The 24,786-nt window shown below is 37.6% G+C and overlaps 1 protein-coding gene across 1 annotated transcript in view; it reads right to left on the bottom strand.

The window, feature by feature from the left end:
• Nucleotides 1-24,786, bottom strand: part of ctnnd2a (catenin (cadherin-associated protein), delta 2a) — a 358,882-nt gene that overhangs the window by 96,965 nt on the left and 237,131 nt on the right. The window contains 2 exon segments of the mRNA XM_048175121.1: nt 9,272-9,485; nt 19,625-19,757. Of these exon segments, the coding sequence (XP_048031078.1) occupies nt 9,272-9,485; nt 19,625-19,757 (347 nt within the window).

Consider the following 24,786-nt stretch of genomic DNA (forward strand, 5'->3'; position numbering starts at 1 on the left):
ACTATGCCACTCCAAGCAGGTTCAAGGATATTTAATGAAGCGTAACGTAAAGTGATTAAAAAAATCCAGGCCACATTCACCATCGATCATCAGCTATAAACGGGCATATTTCAAGTTACAAGAAGAAACTCTTATTAAGGTTGTAGGAGGTCAATTTCAAGCTGTCAATACTAAAACATCCTGCAAATGAGAAATAACCAATTTAGGCATGTGTGTGGCTAATTAGCCTATCCTGAGCTCATCAATATCTCACCTGAGAGAGCTCACTGTCTGAAGCGGTAATTTATTCTGACAGATACTATATTACAGAGGATATCTCTAATTTCATCTTAAGCCTCTATAGAACATTCTAATGTCTAGCAGCTGCAAGGAGAGAAATGTATTTTAAGACACTTTTCACACCACTAAAACCATAAATATCTCCAAACACATCTGTGTTCTGATAGGAAAACAGCACATTAGCTTGAATAAAAGCAGGCTTGTAACATGCTCCTGTTTTATTAGATTCACTTTACATTATTTCCGCAGATGCATAACTAAACATAACTCTTTGTAGCTGGAAGCATTACCAAATTCACCAGAATTTTTTGTAAACAAACATTCAGGAAAAGGTTGATGACTTGCTCGAATTCTGTGAAGCTTTATAAATTCCCAGAATGTACATTATATTTATTCATTTAGCAGATGCTTTTAAACAAAATGACTTAGGGAAAAACACTAGCTTTGTTTAAATGCAGAATTTCAATGATTTTTTCAAATGATCGCCCACTTTCACCGGCCTTGGTTCTGGAGATTTTTGTTTTCTCAATTCACTTTCTCAAAATCTGCAAACAGCTCTGAAATGAATCACAACCTTTAATTTGAAGCAAGTCTATGAAGATGAATTATGGTAAAATATAAACTATTAACCATTGGCGAGTTATAAGTACACTGTAAAAAATAAAAGTTGCTGCCTACAATTTTTAAGTACATTCAACTTGGCTGTATAAGTCATTTCAACTTAAATTATATTAAACTGACTTTGAACCTTGTATAACTTATAAAAAAAGATGAAAATTGCTTAACTTATTTTGATGAGTTAAAGTAATTTTAAAAACATATGTTGTCATGACTTATTGATGACATATATATATATTTTGTTTACAGTGTATAGGCTTAATCTCACCTCCTGCTGTACTGAATGGCCTTGCAGGGGTTGTAATGTGAACATCTTCTTGCTAAAAGCCACTCTGTGTCACTCAGATGTCAGAATGTTGGAGGACAGACTCTAAAAACAGCGATGATGATAAATTGCAGAACACGTATACGACCTATTAGAACGAAGCCAACCTTCAACTTCAATCCAAGCGCTCATTCCCACTGTCCATCAGCTTTACAAAGGACATGCAACATGAGTCAGACCAAACTTCTATTTTTCCTATTTGCTTATCTTCACTTTTATGCCCATTCTCTCTCTCTCTCCCTTCTTTAAGAAACTACGCACTTTTATGAGTCAGTATGAAGAGGTGGCAGCTGAATAGTTGTTGACGCTGACCTTGCCAGCTTCTTGCTCTCAAACAAACACACACACACACACACACACACACACCCGCCATGAGCCTTTAATTCCAGAGACCGGGGGACCGGCTGTAGCTGATTGCAGGTGCTGGTGAAAAACTTTTCATTGTGCTTATTCTGATGAGCAACTCACCTCTTCACCACAAGCCTTAGTAGGGCAATCTTAGTATTTCTAAACCAAGGTAGGCATGTGAAAACGAGGAGTTTTATGTAAATATTCGCATTTATGGCACAGAGGTTATTATTATTAATGATCCACTTAGGGGAGAAATACGATTCACACCATGAGCTTGACAACTGCTGTATGTACCTAATCCATGCTCGTATATTACCATCGAAAAGTGTGGGATAAGATTTTTAAAGAAAGAAGTCTCTTATGCTCACCAAGGCTGCATTTATTTGATCAAAATACAGTAAATGTATTGTAATAATGTATCATTACAATTTATAATAACTGTTTTCTATTTTAATGCATTTTAAAATTGTACTAATTTATTCCTGTGATGGTTAAGTTGAATTTTCAGTAGCAATTTCCAAAGACTTTGATGTCACATGATCCTTCAGAAATCATTATGCTGATTTGGTGCTCAAGAAACATTTCATGTTGTTCAGAATATAAGATAACCCTGATTATAATACGACCCCCCCCCCCTTGGAAAAAGGCTTTTTGAAGTCCAAATATTGTGTCTTTTTATAAAGAAAATGGTTTTATTTGAAAATAATGTTCATATTGCATATTTTTCATATTTAAATTATTGTATTGAGAGTATGATTGTCACAGGCGTTTTGGTTTTGTTCACGTTTATGATTTCATGTCTTTTATTTTGTAGTTTGTTTCACGTTGCTTGTTTGTGTCATGTTTCCCTTGCTCCTCATGTTCTCCCTTAGTCCATGTGGCATAGTCTCATTGGTTGTTCATAGTCATGTGGTTTTCAGTTCTGTTTGGTCATTGGTTCTCATGTTCCTTGTGTCACTTCCCCATTGGTTGTCTCAGTCATGTGTTCATTCAGTTCTTGTATTTATAGCCCTAATGTTCCATTGTTATCTTGTCTAGCTTTGTTTATGTAACCTGCTGTTGGTGAGTGTCACGTCACGTCACGTCACGTCACGTCACGTCACGTCACGTCACGTCACGTCACGTCACGTCACGTCACGTCACGTCACGTCACGTCAGGTCTGTGTTCATGTTCCTGTTCCTGTTCCTGTTCATGTTTGTATTTTGGATTTATGTCATTAAAACTGCACTTGGGTTCTAACTACACTCGCTTCCAGTGGACTCTCCCTACGTTAGAATGATAAATGCTGGTAAAATGTACCAGCGATCACATTTAAAAATAAACACTTTTTGGCATACCATAAAAATAATCTGTAACCCATCTGAATTACATAACAATTATGCTATCCATCTCACAGTGAAAACCATGTAGCCTACCAAAATTTCATTAACAGCAGAAGTGAAATCTTATTTTGGTTTTAAAATCTGGGTACATCTTACATTTTAAAATCACGTACGGGGAAAGTTTGGTCAACGAGTCACGCAAACATGACAGTCATGCGGCTCTTAAACGGTAAGCTTTTCGCATTACTGTCTTCTTGCACTCGCAATCTTCTAACATTACACTCTGACACACTGTATTACTTGGCACACACATTTTACGCGTATTTGGTGCCACTTATTTTTGAGGGGGCATTATTGCCATGTAAAAGTCTAAACCCTAAATAGAAGGCGCACCCATTTTTTTCAGACGTATTTCTAAGAAAAAACATTGTATTATATTTGGAACAATACGGTACTTACGGTTTGTGGTGCAGCTGCTGTAATATCCAATACAGCTGACTGCTTTATCTTTTTCTTTTCTTTGCGAACTCTCCATTAAAGTGTGCCTTGTTTATAAAACAATTCACAGTCAAATGCTCCGAACAAACATATCATTTTCAAAGCGATCCAGGATGCCATTAAAATAAACCACCCATTTGTTTCCAATGCTGGGATCCTTCTAAAGTCTGTACAGAGATGTAACCTGAACGTGCATCTGTATACTGTATTAAGTGTAGACAGCATCAGTGATTATAATGGGTTCTATTTACTTTTGACGCAAAGCGATGTTTACATCCAGTGTAGGCAAATGTCAGCCATTAAGTATTCGTCGATGTCTTGCTTTGGAGGCACTCATGTATTTGCCTGTGTGATATCACAGATCCAGCAATATCAAAACGTTTATAATGAGCGGACATTTTAGGCTATGAAACTTGCAGGAAGTTTTAATGGTAAAAAGACCTGTTGCTAAAGGTTAAGGCAAAAAATGATCAAAAGATCCAGGCAAATTTGATTTCTCAAATTTTGATGTGATTCTGAAATTGCTACAGTTTTTGCACCATAAGCACCACATTAAATTCAAGCACCGTAAGCACCGCATTCAACTGACATCTAGCAAGAATATGTTTTGTGCAAACTGAGTGTTGTTTTTTTATTCAAATGGGTTAAAATGCAAAAATTTTAAATGATCGTATCGTCAATAGGCCGATGATTATCAGTTATCATCTGCCTTGAAATTCCATATTGTGTGTCTTATTCTGTATATGTTTATAAACGTGAAATTCTTAATGCTGTCACTCTATTGCTAGTAGTCTTCTGTCACTCATTTTCTTCCTGACTTTCACTTTCTTAAGTCTTTGAACAAAAGGCAAGCATTCTGAAAAGGGAAGAACAACCTTGATTGCTGAACTGAGAGGGTATCTAATCAGAGACTGCTTCTCATGAGGGAACGAGAGAGAGAGAAAAAGAAAGAGAAAGAGAGGAAGGCTCAATACTAGAGCACTACAAGGACATAATTGTCGTCAGTGGTGACATTGACCAAGATCAAATCTCATGCCAGCAGAACACAGGCCCAGATTTAGACTGCTTCATTTCACTAGGGTATCTCACTGTACTGAACAAAAATCCCACAGACATCTTCACTTGACCGCATGCCTCTGTGGAGACATATGTAAACAGTTGAATTTCTCTAGTCCTGGGCTGTCTTAAATAATTAGTGGAGCTTACAATGGCAACACTAACATTTATTAAACGAACTATTGCTATTGCTCAAACATAGGGTTACACTGTTAGCCCGGATAAGTTGAATTTACTTAAAAAATTTGAGGAAACTGGTTGCCCTAAAAAAATTAAGTAATGTTAACTTAATAATTCGAGTTCATTTAACTTAAAATGTTTTGTAATATTAATTACTTTGTAGTTATTACACCTAGTATATTTAAGTTCAATGTACTAAGCAAGTTAACTTGCCACCAATCAAAATTCATCCATGCCTCCCATCATGCATTGCTGCATGCATAAATTATGAGCTGAATTGTCTTAGTAATTTTCTTTATTCTCACTATTTAAATTTTGCTGTTTTTCTGTGACTTTTTAGTAGCTTGTTTTCTAATGTTCAGAGTTGATCTGTTTATCAGAATATGTTGCTTGGCACCATTGTTGAGATTCATATGCTGATTCTTGATGTCTGTGTGTGCCTAAAAAAAAAAAAAAAATTGTGATAAGGACAACTTTCAAAAAAAAAACAAAAAACATTGTATTGATAAAATTGATCTTCTGCTGTAGAATCACAGTGCTGCTGTAATCAATAGTGTAAATCTAAATCAGAGATCGGGCTCTAAATGAGTCTTTTAACTTTGCTTGTCTGGTTGGTTTTAATGCAGTTAAAACTGCCCAAACAAAATCTAATTTTAAAAAGTCAAGGGTCAAGAGCTCAACTAAAACAAACCCTGACCTCGATGATGGTAACTTAAAAATTGTGATTTTCTCCTTTGGTGAAAAACTATAAAAAGTTAAATGTTTGGAAAAAATGTCTGTAGAACAGCTAAAACAAATGTCCCAACTGCTCATCAACAGCTCCTTGAATTCACACACACCACGACAAAATGGCATCATTACCTGCCGCAAACCAGTGTGTAGGAGGCGTGGTCAGGAGAAAAACTTCATAATTTAAGTGCATTTAACTTACATTTATTAACACATTCAAATACACCCACAAATTAGTAGAATATACTTATATTTTATAAGTAATGCAACCAAAGTAAATATTTTAAGTATATTGTAATTATATTTTTAAGTAAATATAAAATCCAGGCTAAGAGTGTAGAGTTTTGAACAAAAAGTATTAGGGATGCACAACAGATTAGTACCATTGGCTGATATTGGAAATGTTTCTATTTATTGTATCAGCAGATATTACATGTCGACGTTGTCATATCTCCAAAAACGCTACTTTTCAGGAAATGGAAAAAACACTATTTTTCAAATAATTCAACACTGTGTTGTTGATATTGTAGATTTATATATAAAGTTCTGTCATGAAACTCTAGATGGCGCAGGCTAATAGGTCCTTAACCTGCTCGTAATCACACACATTATCTATAGGACACAGATGATTGGTTCCTGCTGTATCAGTAGCCAATGAGCTTGCATGCTCAATCTTCAAATACATGAGTAGCATTTGCCCTAGCGGCAGCAGCGTAGCAGATCTATTCCGCCAAGACCAAACATATCAACAATGTCATACCCATTACCATACTAAACACTCCAAGAGTTATCATGACATAAATATATATAGTTAGACACTTGAATGTGTTATGTTACTAACATTTTACCAAAATCGAGCTAAAAAAACAGAACATTTCTGAGGATTTTGGACACAAATGTTTTGTCCGTCATTAGAATGGTTGCATCTGAGGCAGTAAATGCATTGCATTACATTTTCATCAACTTACAGGTTATAACGTTTACTGTAGCTGTGTGGGCACTAATTTTTTTTCTGTCATTTGGCCAAAATCTCATGTTATTAAAAATGAAGTGAAACACAAGCTATTTAAGACAGTATTGGCTATATGACTGCAACTGCTAGACTAAGACACCTGAATCCTGAAAATAGTGTGTAATGGTTACCACAAAAATATTAAGCAGCACTGTTTTCAACATTGATAATAATAAATGAATTCTTGAACACTGAATCGTCATGTAAGAATGATTTCTGGATGATCATGTGACACTAAAGACTGGAGTAATGATGCTTTGCCATCACAGTTATTTAAATTGTAATTATATTTCACAATATTGGTGTTTTTACTGTATTTTGATCAAATAAATACAGCCTTGGTGAGCATAAGTGACTTCTTACTAAAATCTTACTAACCCAAAACTTTCAAATGGTATTGTAAATGGATAAAATAGGCCACAAGACCCAAATTTCACATGAAGCGCACCATTTGAGACAGGGCTGTATGCTAGAGAACAGCAGCAAGAGACAAAACCCAGACGGTGAGTGGAATTAGGCTAAATAAGCAAGAATCCTCCTTAATTTCAGCACACGATTGCACGAGTAGTGCAATTCAAACACTTCTTGCTGCCAAAGGATTCAGACAGTTTCTCAGGGGATGTTCTGTTGTCTGGGTTTCTTGCGAGCTTCCTGTTCCTGCAGACCAGTATTCCATCTGTTCTTCACAGCCATACGATTCATAAAGGAACATGCTCGTGCTCACAAAAGCCAAACACTCCTCTATTTATCTTTCATGTTGGCTCTGTAAAGCCTCTAAGCAAAAACTATATGTCAAAATGTGTTGTACAGCTTATTCTGTTTGAGGATGCATAATAAAACATGAGTGAAGGTTTTAAATCTGTACGACCCTTCTCTAATAAAAATGTTCATAGTACCCACACAAACTGAAATACTATGTAAAAGGGTTATACTGAAGGTGAGGTGAATGTGAAATCAAAATAGGACTAATTTAAAGTGTGGCTGCAAATGAGACATTTGTAGAGATGCTGGTTTTCAAACCGTGTTTGAACATATTTCAAGATTAAAAGATTTGTTCAGTCTCAAAGCCACTGGCCTCTGACAGGACACCTGACCATCAGGTCCGAGTGGGTCCATATGGCTACACTTACTTTCTGCATGTCAAAAAACAGCATGTTTCTGCAGAGTCAAACAGGCAGGCAAAGCATGACTCAGATGTTCTGCTTTGCTTGAGATTGAGAGGCTGAGAATCCTCTGGGCAGCCAGAGACCTTGAGGCTTCCAGCTCGCTGATTAATTTGTGACAGGAAGTCTCTCTAAGTGCCCTGTGTGCAATGCTTTTAATTTATATGTTAATCTGAATTCAGCGCATAGCAGGCATTTCCAGACGTGGCTCTGTTCCAAAGTCTATCCATTCCGTTACAGAAACAATTTAGAAACATGTTTTGGAATGCAAAGCCTTGGGGATGTTTTTTTTTTTTTTTTTTTTTTTTTTGGAACAGGCGATTTATTTTGTAGAAAATATCTCTTTCTGTAGCTTATCACTAAATGGACAAGACAGACATATATATATATATATATATATATATATATATATATATATATATACAGTATATAACAGTCTGGAAATATTAAAGTAGAGAAGAAATGAAGTCATCTAATATTCAAAACATCCCTCCATTGTACATTGTTCTCTAAATAATAAAAGAAAAGAATAAACCCACAAGCAAGAATTTCACATGAGGTGAAATATATATATATATATATATATATATATATATATATATATATATATATATATACCAATTCTGAATCACATTAATCTATTAATTTTGTATTTAATAATTTATAAGTGATATATAATTGTTCATGAAGGCTGGAAATGAAAAACACCTTATATTCAGGTGTGTATAATTATTAGGCAGGTTTTCTTTTACAGGCAAATGAGCCAAAAAAGAGATTCAACTCAGACTTAAAAGTCAAAAATTATTAAATGCCCATGAGAAGGATGCAATACTAGAAATTGCAAAATTAAGGCATGACCATTGGACAGTGAAATGCTCATTGGGTCAGCAGGGTCAGACAAGACACATGTTAACTGCAAAAGAATTAAGAATTAAGTGTGAACCCATCAGGAACCCTTTAGTCTCCAGCGCCACCATTTTCCAGAACTGCAACCTACCTGGAGTCTCCAGAAGTGCAAGGTGTCAGGATCTCAGAGAGATCAAATACTAACAGATAAAAAATCTAAACCTGACTGTCCCTGTTAGAAGTCATATAATGGGCTGTTGGATCTTCCAACAGGACAATGATCCAAAACAAACATCAAAATCAACACAAAAATGGGTCACTGAACACAAAACCAAGCTTCTGCCATGGCTTTTGCAGTCCCCTGACCTGAACCCTAAAGAAAATGAGTGGAGCTGAACTGAAGAGAAGAAGCACCAACATGGAGCTGGAATCTGAAGGATCTGGAGAGATTCTGCATGAAGGAACGATCTCTGATCTCTTATCAGGTGTTCTCCAAACTCATCAGGCATTATAGAAGAAAACTCAGAGCTGTTATCTTGGCAAAAGGAGGTTGCAAAAAGTATTGAATAAAAGGGTATGATTAATTGTGAGCAATGTGTATTAGAGAAAAACATTTCTCTCATAATGAGATTTTCCCCCCATTTAAAATTATTATTCTCCAATGAAAGGTTGGATTTTTGTAGATTTTTTTAAATAAAAGATCAAAAGTATTAACGATGCAGATTTATTTTCACAGCCTTCTTTGGTCATATTTACCATGGGTATGAATAATTTTGAGCACGACTGTATTTACATACATACTGAAAGAGAACGCTGTGATAGAGGGAATAAAATTCCTATAATAAAACTTAAACTGAAGAGAGGCACGTCAGAGCCAGCAGAAGTTTTTACCTGTGACTAGTTCTCTGACTTCCACATCAGAAGTCTTGCGCAGCAAGCGAACCAGAGCAGGGATCCCACCGCAGTTCTTCAAAGCGATTTTATTATCATCATTGGCCTTGCCGTAAACGAGGTTCCTCAGGGCACCGCAGGCGCTTCTGTGTACTTCAGCCATCCTGTGATCCAACAGGTCCACCAACAACTGAATACCACCCTGCCTCCGTATCTGAGAGAAACAGACAGATATAGGGCAATGGGTGATATGTATTTCCATATTTTAAGACTTAAACAGTCTGGGTTCAGAATGAGGGGAAGACAATCAAATCTAGATAAAGCATCAGAACAGTCGCAAAAACAAATTTTCAATTCAGTAAATTCAGTAAAAAGAATCTAAAGTTGTAGAAACACTCCATCAATAATAATGAAGAATATATATACTATAATTCAGACTCAGAATGCCTCTTTTATACACTTGAGGTGCCAGTGTGCTGAAATGGGCTTTGAAAATACATTCATATTCACATTTTGAACTCCTGATTTGAATGCAACTTAAATTGATCTGAGCAAGAATTACTGGTCAGTGAGAACATGACGGCCTTGGTCTCAACTCACGGGAAGTCATTCGAAACGATGACCTTTCCCTTCTGAAATTCAGCATCCTCACATAAATAAAAAAGGAAGGAAAAAAAAGTCTGCATTCAGTGTTAAGTCACACCAAAACAGCTTAGCATCAGTTCATGAGATCATTTGGAGGACAAATGAACAAATAGGAGGCACTGAATCCATAACCAGTGTATTTGAAAAATCAATACTAGAGAGAGCCGGAGAATGAATCACTCGTCAGACAGCTAAACAGACTGAGAGGTGTGAGTAAATCTCTATCAACAGGGCTTTGCTGTTCTACACTAAAGTCAATTAAAGCCAGCCAAGTTCATTAGAGGATCTGAGACTGCACTACAAAAAGCCATGTGTTTCTGAACGCTACAGAAAAACAACAGCGATTGACATCAACTCAACTGCAGCCTTCGCATCTTGATAACTGGTGGCATTTTATAATATTTTCAGGAATAGTTTCCTCACAAATAAATATACTGTCATTATTTCCCACCTTAATGTCATTCTAAACTGTATGACTTTTGTTTTCTGTAGAAACCAAAAGGAAATATTTTGCAAAATGCCCGAGCTGCTGTTTTCCATCAGTGTTGTTACTGTCGACTAAAACAAAAATGATTAATGTTTTTGTTAATTGAAATAAAGCTATAATAAAATAAAATAAATATTAGATGAAAAACTTAAATTAAAAAAATAATAAATTTAGATATGTTTAAATAAATGTATTGTAGTTAAAATAACTAAAACTATTAAAAATAGATTTCATTACCTGAAATAAATTAAATTAAATTACATAAATATTAGAAATGTTGCCTTGGCACCTAAATAAAAATTAAATAAGTTTATGTACTAAAATAACAAACTTAAATTTTTTTATTAAAAATGTTTTTTTGTTTTTTTTGTTAAATGACATAAAGCTAAAAAATATATAGAAAATATACATTAAAGCTAAGAGAAATACATACCCCCCCCCCAAAAAAAACTAATAAAAATAATAAAAGCACATAAAAGTATTAAAACATATTAAAATGAAAACTTAAAATATAAATATAAAAGCATATTTAAAATATTAATAAATTCTAATGTAGTATATAAATAATTCTAAAAAAAAAAACCCAAAACACTACTTTTCATAAAATGAAGGAATATGGTGATTTTTACTACTTGCCAAGCCAAGCCAAAAGAAAAAGTAAAAAAAAGTAGCCCAAAATAACATCATACAGGTTTGGAAGTAGATGGGGGTGAATAAATAACACAATGTTAATTTCAGAGTCAATACAAAAAGTATAGTTTGGTCCCTTACAGACTAACACATACCAAGCCAAATGCGTTTTGAACGATTTGACATAAAACCAGCAGGGCTAAATTATTAAGAGAGAGTCACACCTGTGTCTATCTGCAGATTCATCAAGTGATTGTACTATGAATTTCCAATTTCCTGTCACGCTGCCAATTGGCATACACAATACTCCTCTGCATTAGCTTTAGATGAGTGCAGGATCCAGCCCTGGCAGATGTGCTTCTGAATAGCACGTCGCTACAGATCATCGCTCAGGCTTCACATCAGCACTCACTCCAATGGAGATTACAAGCCTGTTTCTTTGTGTAGCTTTTTTTTTTTTTTAAAGGTGAGAAGTGACCATTCCAAGAGGTTACTTCTGATCCTGTTTCTTCCTGTTTTTGGGTTGTACTGCATATACAGCATGAATATTCAAACCACACCTAACAGGAAAACAAAGGCACGGCTCATCCCGAGAGGCAGACAGACATGTGCGTCACCACACAGAAGGCTTCGTTTCATTCATGTGGTGAGATTGGCACTTCTGAGAATGCAGCCCCACTATACAACACATTATATAAAGCAAGTACAATTCATTATTGTGATGTTCGGAAGCAACAGATGTTTGGAAACCACAAAACAACAGAGGATATCTGCAGTGACTAGGGATGTTTCTGGCATGTTCTATCAAGCAGTGCAGGTGAACTAATGACGGCTGCTTTCCCAGCTAACAGGGAACGTACTCAGATCTTTAGTTAACATTCTGGCAGGGTTCTCTCAAAGCAATAAACAAATGTTTTTCTGGTAATGTTAATAGAATGTTTGTTCAAAGTTATCTGGTCTTTAATAATGTTCTCAAGGCTACCACTTTCAAGGTCCAGAAAGGTAGGAAAGACATCATTAAAGTATATGACTCCAGCAAACTAGCTATTTTTCTGTTGATATGAAAAATCATGTAGATTTAGCAATATGGCAGGTGTATGATGGATATTACGATGTTATGATGAACTATATGCCTTTCTCTGCTGACGTTCTGAGTTGTTCAAAGCATTTGTAAGGATACTGATTGTTTGAAGGCAGCTGTCTGACTCTGACATGGCGAACGGGAACATGGTTTGTGTAACATTAACAACACATTATTAGCTGTTTGATAACATAGTCAAGCAAAAGGCTAATCATATTAATTACCGTTATGTGCCCGAAGTTGTAAAGAGCAATACCATTTTGCAGCGTTTACCTCAGTAAGTTGACCGAGTGGATCTCTGAGCTTGTGTGAGTGAGTGGAGGCGGGGCTAATTAGCATATTCATAGATCCCTGTATACTAAATGAGGCAAGGGTGTAGATTTACATTCAAGCAACTTTAATGCATGAAGAATTTTTTTTTTCACATGAAAAAATGTATTAAATATGTCATTTTGGTGATCACAGAAGAGTTTTAAGGGATACAATTATTGACTAATTATTGGTTCACATTAAAGGCTGATGTGTCGGACCTACGCCGGATCCTCTGCGCCGTAGGCTATGCGTCTGTTTTCATTTATGCTTCTGCGTCATTGTCAGCGTCGACATGCATGCAGACCACTAGTAGGCAGTGTCTGCGGTAATGTTGAGGATCAAGGCAAAAGCCGAAGAAGAAGCAGCTCGTCATGTACGTTGTCAAATAGAAACGGCAGAGAAGCGGCAAATAGGTAATGACTTTTGTTGCAGTGTGACTGTATGTGTCCTCTGAAACAAAGTGTTTCTTCATTCATATGGAAGTTGAAAGTGGTCACTCTTCTCTGATTGCTCAGCGCCAGTTTTTTGACCCGAGGGAGGGGTTCTAGCAGACCAATCACATCGCTTGCGGTCCGCGTAGAATTGACGCGTTGTTACATTTTTGAAGAGATGCACATCAGGCTACGTCCTAGGCTACATGTGCTACACATAGACAGTAAAAGAAATGGACACAGCGACCCCATTGGAACTCAATTGAGACAAGTGAAGCCCATTTTTAGCGATTTTTAGCACTTCCGTTTCTGACGCGCAGACTCAAACTAAGCTTGATGACGTCAGCAACCTGTCTGACAGATGTAAATCTTCTAGTAGCTGTGCGTGAAAACTGCCATCGTTAACCTTGCAGAGACGGCGAGCTTGAGCGGGGAGTTCTTTGGCGTGAGTGAGCAGGAGTAAGTATTCTGATTAATTATTTTGTATAGTATTTTAAAATGTAACGCCAGTACGCCATATTAAGTTAATGCATACTATTGCCTGCGAGCTTCTCCTCCTGTCTGTACGGTAATTTCTCTACTGTGCGACAGAGAGTCGAGTGGTTATGACGCAATCGTTAGCCTATTTTTACAAAAAATGTTTCTACGGGGCCATAATGTAACATAGAAGGTAATGGAGCCCTTTATACATTGTCGTGTATCTTTAGAAATAAATAATGGACAAATGGAGTCTTAAACGCCTCAGATGTAAAGTTATTCGCTGTCAAAGTGACGCCAAAATGAATGGGAGTCAATGGGATGCTAACGCAAGTGAAGTTCTGGTACAAGATGGCGGCACGCGGCCGACTTCAACTTCCGGTCGACTTCCTTGGGCACTGGTGCTACACACAGCCTTTGCTGTAACTACGGCGTACACTCGACGCAGAAGTATAAATCAGCCTTAAGGCCTGTACACACCGGGACGAATATCGCACGTGTTAATTGCCAGCGTTTTTCGAGACGTATTTTGTGTTCGTACCCAAGCGATTTTCACTGGCGATGCGCAGAGTGAACGTGCAAATTCACTCCCTGACAGTATGTGGCGCTTGTGCTTAATGGTAGTGCAAATAAACATATTTATGATATTAATAAAAAAGTTAAAGAAGATAAAAATGCAGATATAAATGTCTTCCTCGTCTACTTACTTCCTCTTCGTCGTCTTGGTATCACTGTGTGCTCGGCAAGACCGTTTTGTGCTTGAGCGCCACCGAGTTGTGTTTTACTGTAACTTCAGCAGCTCCAGACACGTGAACAAAAGCGCCACTCTCATTGGTCTGCCGGTTTTTAACGCGGCGCGTCAAACCAAAAAAACGAACCCCTAGGCGTTTTTTAAAAATTTCGCGTTTTTCGCGTTGGTGTGCACACTCACATTGGCGCCCTTTGTTTAGTCACGAGGAGTTAAACGTTGGCGATAATCGCGCGTGATATTCGTCCCGGTGTGTACAGGCCTTAAGTTGTCTTCCAATGTTGATGGTTTTAAATCCTCACTGAAGACAAATCAATGTAATGTTGTGAATCAGTGTGTTTTCTTGATAGTCTATGTATTTTATTGTATTTGCAGTCTTTTTGTGTTGTTAGATTGTACAGCACTTTGGTCAGCAGGAGCTGTTTTAAATGTGCTTTAGAAATAAAATGCCTTGGCTTGCCTTGCCTTGACTACAGGGGGACTTTAACATAACTTATGGGAAGGTTAGAAAATGTTATGTTAGCTTATTTTTGTTAGCTGGATTGTTTGAGAAGTGATCTGCTTTCTTGTGCACTTGGAGCAGCTAAGAAATTAATTGAGTGTTAACATCGTCCTGAAGCAGCGGAGAGACGCTGAGATATTCAATTAGTGGCATGAGCCGGCCGGACGGAAGTGCTTGCTCTTGACTCCACAGCGCACGTGCAAATGGATATTGACGGATTAGATTTTCCCCCCAAAAGGGCTGATAAAGCTGAACTTTAGCCAGAGGCGGGCTGCACAGGAGACGAACCCGGGGAGCTTTGCTGGAGCCACCTGCTATAAATAGCGGCCAGCTGAGGACGAGAAAGAGCTGCCTTTGCACTTGGCCAGTGGTTTAGCAGGAAGACCATAAACATCAGAGCTCGGCCTGTCTGGCTGAAATGCTGCGCTAATCAGTATTCTCCTCACCTCTGCTGTGGGAGATACTGCTCTGTCATCTGATAGCCATTCTCCTCTCCCTCCGTGTCTGCTTCAGTGTGTGTGCTATTTCCTGTCTGGTTAAAGTTCATTTACATCTACCTTTAAAAATGTCAATATGAAATGGCATTTTCAACCCATTTACCTCTGTAATGTGATGTATTTTGAGAAAATGATGTTCGGATGACGAATTGAGTTTGGTGAGGACAGAACACTGTAATAAAACACTCAAACAGTGTTTCTTGCAATACTATTTAAAACACTGCTACTGAATCAACAACTCAAAACATATTGCAGGTAGTCCAATTCCTGAACAAATGACTCTGTAGTGAAATGTACAATGGGAACAGTCCGAAAATGGGCAAGTGTAAGGATTTGAGCAAATATGACAAGGGCCAAATTGTGATGGCTAGACGACTGGGTCAGAGCATCTCCAAAACTGCAGCTCTTGTGGGTTGTTCCCGGTCTGCAGTGTTCAGTATCTTTCAAAAGTGGTCCAAGGAAGGAACAGTGGTGAACCGGCGACAGGGTCATGGGCGGCCAAGGCTCATTGATTCACGTGGGGAGCGAAGGCTGGGAAGCCTTGGGTCCTGCCATCCATGTGGATGTTACTTTGACATGTACCACCTACCTAAGCATTGTTGCAGACCATGTACATCCTTTCATGGAAACAGTATTCCCAGGTGGCTGTGGCCTCTTTCAGCAGGATAATGCCACAAAGCAAAAATGGTTCAGAAATGGTTTGAGGAGCATAACAACGAGTTTGAGATGTTGACTTGGCCTTCAAATTCCCCAGATCTCAATCCAATCGAGAATTTGTGGGATGCGCTGAACAAACAAGTCCGATCCATGAGGCCCCACCTCACAACTTACAGGACTTAAAGGATCTGCTGCAAACATCTTGGTGCCAGATACCACAGTACACGTTCAGGGGTCTAGTGGAGTCCATGCCTCGACGGGTCAGTGCTGTTTTGGCAATAAAAGTGGGACCAACACAATATTAGGAAGGTGGTCATAATGCTTTGCTTGATCGATGTAGTAAGCATATGTGTTAGTCACTAAAAGAACCATTTCATTAGAGTCATTTGTTGGAATTGGTTGGACTAGATGTGCTCTATGGTATTAATACACTAAAAATCCCTCAAAAGAATCATTGTTTGTAATCTGACTAGTATATTTGCACTTTATTTCATAGTATAGTAACACTTTATTTTGACGGTCTCCTTCTGTTGACTATAAGTAAAATTGCATCTACATGTCAACTAACTCTAAAAAATAGTATTAGACTGTATTGATATTGAGATCTTTATTTTAACACTTTATTTTGATGGTCCCCCAACAGACATTCTACTGACTATAAGTAACTTTGCAAGTATGTCAGCTTATTCTACTAACCCGACCCCTAAACAGTCCACTAATACTAATGAGAGTTAGTTGACATGTAGGTGCAACAATACTTATAGTCAATAGAATGTCTAAAGGGGACCAGCAAAATAAAGTGTAACCATATATTATGCAAGACCTTAGACAGCCTTTAAAGGTGCCCTAGAACGTTCTTTCACAAGATGTAATATAAGTCTAAGGTGTCCCCTGAATGTGTCTGTGAAGTTTCAGCTCAAAATACCCCATAGATTTTTTTTAATAAATTTTTTTAACTGCCTGTTTTGGGGCATCATTAACTATGCACCGATTCAGGCTGCGGCCCCTTTAAATCTCGCGCTCCCTGCCCCCTGAGCTCTCGACTATAAAACAGTGCATAAACAAAGTTCACACAGCTAATATAACCCTCAAATGGATCTTTACAAGATGTTCGTCATGCATGCTGCATGCATGCACCGGATAATGTGAGCATAGTATTTATTTGGATGTTTACATTTGATTCTGAATGAGTTTGAGGCTGTGCTTCGTGGCTAAAGCTAACATTACACACTGTTGGAGAGATTTATAAAGAATGAAGATGTGTTTATGCATTATACAGACTGCAAGTGTTTAAAAATAATGCCGACTCTTGTCTCCGCGAATACAATAATAAACGATGGTAACTTTAACCACATTTAACAGTACATTAGCAACATGCTAACGAAACATTTAGAAAGACAATTTACAAATATCACTAAAAATATATAATATTATTGCTCCATCTGCCATTTTTCGCTATTGTTCTTGCTTGCTTACCTAGTCTGATGATTCAGCTGTGCACAGATCCAGACGTTAATACTGGCTGCCCTTGTCTAATGCCTCGATCATGGGCTGGCATATGCAAATATTGGGGGCGTATATATTAATGATCCTGACTGTTACGTAACAGTCGGTGTTATGTTGAGATTCGCTTGTTTTCCGGAGGTCTTTTAAACAAATGAGATTTATATAAGAAGGAGGAAACAATGGAGTTTGAAACTCAATATATGTCTTTTCCATGTACTGAACTCTTGTTATTCAACTATGCCGAGGTAAATTCAATTTTTGATTCTAGGGCACCTTTAAAAAATGTGCAAGAGGAGAAAAAAGCCATTAACAAGCCTAAAACCCTTGTGCTGCAGACTGGTGTCATTTTTCACTATCCACTCCATAATGTGAAAGTGTGTATGTTGAGGAAAAGAATGGCAGGGGTGAAATAAGTTGTTCAGGGCTTCGGCACCATCTGCTGCTGTACTGTCATATATAATTAACCATACTATTTTACCAAGCAACCACACACACACACTTTGTTGCTACTGGTTCTCTAACACCAGAATAGCATTCCTCTCCTTAAATATTATTTAGATATCATCAATGTTATCTTCCATAATCATAATTTCTGCTGTCCTTGTGATGCCATTTCAGATGGACAGACTGACACTGACACCTCTTGAAAAGTAAACAGCACCTAACTGAGAATGATACTGTAATACCATTAGAAAACCTCTGTATATGAAGAGTTTACAAATGCAAAATGTACTGCACCAACGCATTCTTGTTGCATAATACTATGAGTTGCATAATGTATTGGATGTGTTAAGTCCATGAGCGATGAATGTTTGACCTTTTTTTAGAGACCTCTGATATGATGACTGTGGGATGAAACAGATCAGTGGTTCTCAACTGGTGGGTCATAACCCAAAAGTGGGCTGCAGTGGTTCTGATTGGGTCAAGAACTGGAGGGAAGAAAAAAAAAAGGCTAAATACAAAATAAAATGCAAAACAAATAGACTTATACACTCTTAAAAGCAATGAGAAACATCTTAGTTCACTGCCAACATTTTAGTTTAGTCAATGGATGTGCATCCAATTAAATTACTCATTACTTGGCAGAAGCTAGCTAAATTAAGCAGATGCCAACATGGACAGGTTGTGTCTTCACCAGGACAAAAGGAAAAAAAAAAAGAAAAAAAAAAAAAAAAATCAAAGAAATATATTACTGTGGCAAAAATGCTATTTTTTGCTACTGTTTCATGACCCTTTAATGTCAAACATTAAACCATAGAGCTTTTATTTGGTCAAAAAACCACATGGAGATCTTAAAACTTCTCTTTTCTTGACAAAAGATTAATAAATGATTGTAATTACAGATTTGGGAAGATGATTGGCAAGTGCTGCATTTTCAAATACACATTATAATCAGTTGTAACCAGAAAACCAGTGGAGAACAACCAATGGAAATGATATGCCAATCTTTTTTTCAAGTTTATTTCAAAGAAAAAAAAAACAGCAAACCACAGAGCAGCTGAATATTATAGGACCAAATCTAATCAATCAAGCTATGATGGAACATTGCTCCAAATACTTTATGAGAACAACATGAAACAAGTTCATTTCGGTGTGTGGAGAAATTGATGAAAGGGGGGATCAAAGAAAGCAGGGGGATTCATTCGGTGTCTTTTCTTAATAAATAAGACATTTTTCAGATGGAGAAAAATGCTGGTTTGAAGTGGAGCTCATTGCTAGATAAACTAATTTGGGTCTCACTGTTTGTTTTGTTTTTTTCATTAAATATCATTTAAAAGTTTGTCGGCTAGCTTGTCTCTCCCTCTGTTGCTGTTTTGTTCCTGCAGATTTATTCTCCAAATTTAATTTCCTCGTCCTCCAAGCCTCTCTTAAGCCTCTGGGATACAATTATAGAGCTGCTGTGTAGAGAATGGCTGTCAATACGCAGCTCTCTGTGTATTGTTTGGCTGTGCTATTAGTGCTTAATTACTGGTGCAATCCAAGGCGCTCTTTATAATTCGGAAAACTTACTGCTGGGGGATCTATCATCAGAGACCTGGCATCAAATTTCAATAAAGGGGTGAATTATTTGTCAATGGTACGTGCAAGAATTAATTTCACGCAACAACACCTATCAATAAAAATCTTTCGGTAGGTATTCCGCAACAAGAGGTTTCCCAAGGTAATGTACATTGTTAATATCTACTAAATTTGTGCCAGAAGATATGGAAAAGTCCAACAGTCAGATCCGAATGCAGATGGAAGACACTTTCAACCCTAATTACCTTAAAAATATTTTCAGAACAGATTTTGCTTTGCATATCCTAAAAATTGAGCCTTGGTAAGCAGGTACATGTACAGATCATTAGAGCTTTGACCAGTGATATAAAGTTATATTTACCTCAGCTTTAATCTTGTTGTCTCCAAAGCATAGGTGTTGTAAATATGCCGCTGCATTGGACTGAACTGAGGGAAACTGGTGCTGCAACATTTGAATGACTTCAGGTAACTCAGGATCTCGCCACCCGAACTCCCTACGGAAAAAGAGAGAGTAGGAAAGTGAGTTTCACATTTCTGTTGTACAGTAGGTGGTGAGATAGGACTTATACGTTGTGTGCTGCCAGATCTGCACCATTACCGTGAACATCTCTTACGCACGGAGGTTAAAGTGAAATAAATGTCTTTCCAGAAACTGTTACAGGGAAAATGGTTTCCATTATTGTGTTATTGCTCTGAAACAGTGGGCTCAGAGAGGTAGTAGGAGTTTACAATTGTGAATGCCTGTGTGTGTAGTGAGTGTTTCTCTGGGTGAGAACTACTAGATTTGATCATTTCCACTGATGCTGAGGAAGTTTGACAGAAAGATTGGTTGTTTTTGATGATCTACAGAACCATGCTGCAGTAATTCTTCTCTTACATCACAGCAGCAAATATCATAAAGCACCAATAAGATTTTTCAAACTTTGTTGAAATTCAGAGGGAAAAAATACACCTGAATTATATATATATAAAATTCAGGTGTTCCAATCACTTCCATGGCCACAGGTGTATAAAATCAAGCACCTAGGCATGCAGACTGTTTCTACAAACATTTCTACAAACAAGAAAGAATAAGTTGCTCTCAGGAGCTCAGTGAATTCAAGCATGGTACCGTGATAGGTTGCCACCTGTGTAAGAAGTCCATTTGTGAAATTTCCTCACTACTAAATATTTCACGGTCAACTGTTAGTGGTATCATAACAAAGTGGAAGCAATTGGGAACAACAGCAACTCAGCCATGAAGTGGTAGGCCACGTAAAATCACAGAGCGGGGTCAGCGCATGCTGATGTGCACAGTGGGCAGAAGTTGCCAACTTTCTGCAGAGTCAATAGCTACAGACCTCCAAACTTTGTGTGGCCTTCAGATTAGCTCAAGAACAGTGCGTAGAGAGCGTCATGGAATGGGTTTCCATGGCCGAGCAGCTGCATCCAAGCCTTACATCACCAAGTGCAATGCAAAGCGTCGGATGCAGTGGTGTAAAGCAGTCCGTCACTGGACTCTAGAACAGTGGACTCGTGTTCTCTGGAGTGACGAATCACGCTTCTCTGTCTGGCAATCCGATGAACGAGTCTGGGTTTGGCAGTTGCCAGGAGAACGGTACTTGCCTGACTGCATTGTGCCAAGTGTAATGTAAAGTTTGGTGGAGGGGGATTATGGTGTGGGGTTGTTTTTCAGGGGTTGGGCTTGGCCCCTTAGTTCCAGTGAAAGGAACTCTTAATGCTTCAGCATACCAAGACATTTTGGACAATTTCATGCTCCCAACTTTGTGGGAACAGTTTGGGGATGGCCCCTTCCTGTTCCAACATGACTGCGCACCAGTGCACAATGCTTTGGTCCATAAAGACATGGATGAGCGAGTTTGGTGTGGAGGAACTTGATTGGCCTGATCTCAACCTGATAGAAGACCTTTGGGATGAATTAGAGCGGAGACTGTGAGCCAGGCCTTCTCGCCAACATCACTGCTTGACCTTTTTTTTTCCAGGATTCGTTGATGAATAGAAAGTTCAAAAGAACAGCATTTAACTGAAATAGAAAGCTTTTGTAACATTATATACTGTTCAAAAGCTTGGGGTCAGTAAGAATTATTTTGTTTGTTTTAGAAAGAAATTAAAGACATTAATATTTTTATTCAGCAAGGATGTGATAAATTGTAATTGTATTATAAATTGTAGTGTTTCTTGAGCAGCAAATCAACACATTAGAAGGAATTCTGAAGGAACATGCGACACTGAAGAAATTACATTTTAACATATATTCACATAATATTATGTAATAATATTTCACAATATTAATGTTTTCATGGTATTATTGATCAAATAAATGCAGCCTTAGTGAGCAGAAGATACTTCTTTTAAAAAGATTAAAAAACCTTAATGTTCCCAATATATATATAGAGAGAGAAGCAAGACATTATGCAATATTCTCATGTACTCCAAAACATTAAATGACTTTTCACAGTGAAGTAGCCCACCAATATCAGCAGCTAAAAAGGCTCCCCATACAATGATACCTCTTCTTTCATGCTTCACTGTGCTAGAGATGTATTTATTATTATATTTCTCAGCAGATTTTCAAAGACAGCACTCCAGAGCATCACCATACAACTCGTGTTTCATTGTGATTCATCCCTCCACACACAACTTCCCATATTTTGCCAAAAACCTCATTCTGTCTTTGATGTTTTTCTGAGACAGCAATGGCTTTTTATGTAGTGCATTTGCCTAAATTTTGCTGATTTCCTGACCAATAATTTGTGGTTAAGACAATTAAAAGCTTAATGTTTAGCCTACTTGGGCTTGGCCCAGTTTTTTGGCCAGGAGTGTACATGTATACAAAATATACAAAGCACTTGACCTAGGATATAATTAAGACTTGGTTGGACAAATTAGCAACCACCAAACACGCTAGCAGCCAAAAAGCAATGGCCTGGCAACCACAGAAAAGACCCTAGCATTGTGGGGTTAAGTTTTACACAGCCAAGAAGTACTAGCATTTTTCTCAAAAGGAGTAAAAGTCTAGTATCTACTTAACACAAAACAAATGCACACCTGTCATGCCCATTTCTTTGTTTTTGTGAAGAATTACAGCAAAATATTTTCCATCTCAGAGTCCATCACAGAGCATGGCAGACTTTGATAAATAAAGGCCCTAAACAAATGCCTTTTATCTGAGTGAGATTGCATTTGATAGAGATAAGAAGAGCCGCAGGAGGGATTTGGAGGGTTGCTGGTGTCTGAAGCCCTTAACCTGAGGGCCGGCAGTGCTTGAAGGCAGATGGTCTCTCCTGGCTCTGCGAAGAGAGCGATAAGGATCAGCCTGCCTGCAGTTAGGGGCCCGTTCCTCCTGAGGATCAGTCTTCCCGCTCACCAGCCCGTAATCAAAATGAAAACGATCAGCTGATAAGATAAGCATTGTGCTTTTTGATTAATTAAAAAGTAGCAGGGACTCTCAGTTCAAATGAAACGCCAGTCATGTGCGTATAAAGTGGGGATGCTTCATGGGCGCTGTGCTAAACGCTGTAAAATGGGGCCAGTTGACACCATCAGAGCAGTTTCCTTTTCTTTTCCCCCATCGATGTGCAGGAACTTCACAAGCAGCATGACATAACTGGGGCATGAAGAAAGAATTTTTATGTGTGTGTATGTGCGTTTCAGTGCGTTTAACAGAGAGGAAACAGAGAGGAAAGATCAGAAGTAGTGCAACGCAATCCAATGTATTATCATAAGGCACAATTGTGTGCAGACAACACACACGCATACAGAAGAGTCACCACAGCAATCACAATCGTCCATACAGATTGAGTGTTTACATGCATAACAAAAGACTATCAAACATCAGCTCATTATAAAAACCTGAATGGTTACGTTATAAATAATAATAAATCTGTTTATATGAGATCGTGAAATTATATTTTAATTCACTGAAGCTGACACGATTTACACGCAAAGCAAAACCAAGGCAAAAGTAACTGTAAATCATTTATAACCTTTCCCTATGTGAGTTAATTCCAAAAAGAATTGATTCTACAATTCAGATGTGTCGAAATTCAAGAGTCAGTTTCCACTCAAAAGGACAGGGATATGAAATATACAGGCAAGTGTTCCTCTATCTAAACTGCATATCCCAAAGAAGCCTTAACAGCAATGATTCATATTTAGTGCTGCTTAAACTGGTTATATTTTTCTCCTGTTGCCGGGAGTTGACTGCAAAAATAATCAAGAGTCATTGAGATGAGTTGATTTCTCTTTGAAATCAATTAATGTTTACACTGAAGTTGTTTAAATTGAATTTCTCCTTTACTTCATTCTCAAAACTGACCATTATTTAAATCCTTTAATTACTTTAGAATGCGTCTGCAAAAAACAAAACTGTGACACACACAGGACTCATGCACACAGAAAGCCACTTCAAACAGTTCTCTTTAGCACTTGAATGGACAAAAATGGACACAAAACTATGCCAAAATGCTGCATTGTCGAGTATCCTCGTAAGCACAGTCTTAACCCTTAAATGCATGAATGTTTCGCCAATCATTCTTACATATTCGGGTCTTTATCGACCCGGATCTGTATCTAACACAGAAGGATCTCTACCTGTCGCGATAATATAAAACTCCTCTGATATTAGAGTAACAATTACAGAAGAATAAAATAAATCATATTTTGTTACCTTTTGGAGCTTGAAAGGGCTCCGTTTGAGCAGATGTTTTATGCCATCACCACTGTCCTCGTCAGAGCTCATTTGCCAGTAAATTCAGCAAATAATAGGCTAGTTTTATGTTTGAGGTCATGAATATGAGCCCATTCGCGATCTCAAACGTATTCTCAAAACTATATAATTTTCAAAATCTTCAAAATCAATATTTTGATCGCTAACAGCTTCACCAGATCCATCCAGTAAGTCACAGTCATGTTTGATTGTGTTCAGTACTTGCTCTGCAGTAAATCGCTGAGCCATTTCATGTTTTTCTTATTATTTCGTTTTCTGTCTGAATGAGTCGTCACTTCAGCATTGTGTATCAGACATTGCCATCTTGTGGAATAAAGGTGAATTGCACTTATTCCGTCATCTAAGATTCAATTATTGTTGTGCAGAAAAAATATACGTACACTCATACACACCTCGGGTCCTTAGCGACCCTATACAATTTTTTACAAAAAATGAATACAAAAATAGGCATTCTTTTATAATTTTATGATTTTTTTCTTGTTATATTCTTTATAATGAATTGTTTGAGGAATACCAAGAAGGTTGATGTCTAACTTTAAAAAATGAATGAGGAGGAGGGTAGTGAATGACGTCCTGGGTCACTAAAGACCCGAGGTATGCATTTAAGGGTTAAATGAGTTAAATAAAGTCTTAAATGACCGTAAAGAGTTGTGAGGACATCCGATGTGTCAGATCCTCGCCAAGTGACAGCAGCCTAATAAAATAACAAAAGACAGAGAAAATCACTCACTGCTCTTGACTGACTTTAATAAGGAAATTAATCTATATTTAATTTATCATTTATGTAGTGATGA

Source organism: Megalobrama amblycephala, linkage group LG22 (genome assembly GCF_018812025.1).
Source record: "Megalobrama amblycephala isolate DHTTF-2021 linkage group LG22, ASM1881202v1, whole genome shotgun sequence".
Classification (NCBI taxonomy): domain Eukaryota; kingdom Metazoa; phylum Chordata; class Actinopteri; order Cypriniformes; family Xenocyprididae; genus Megalobrama; species Megalobrama amblycephala.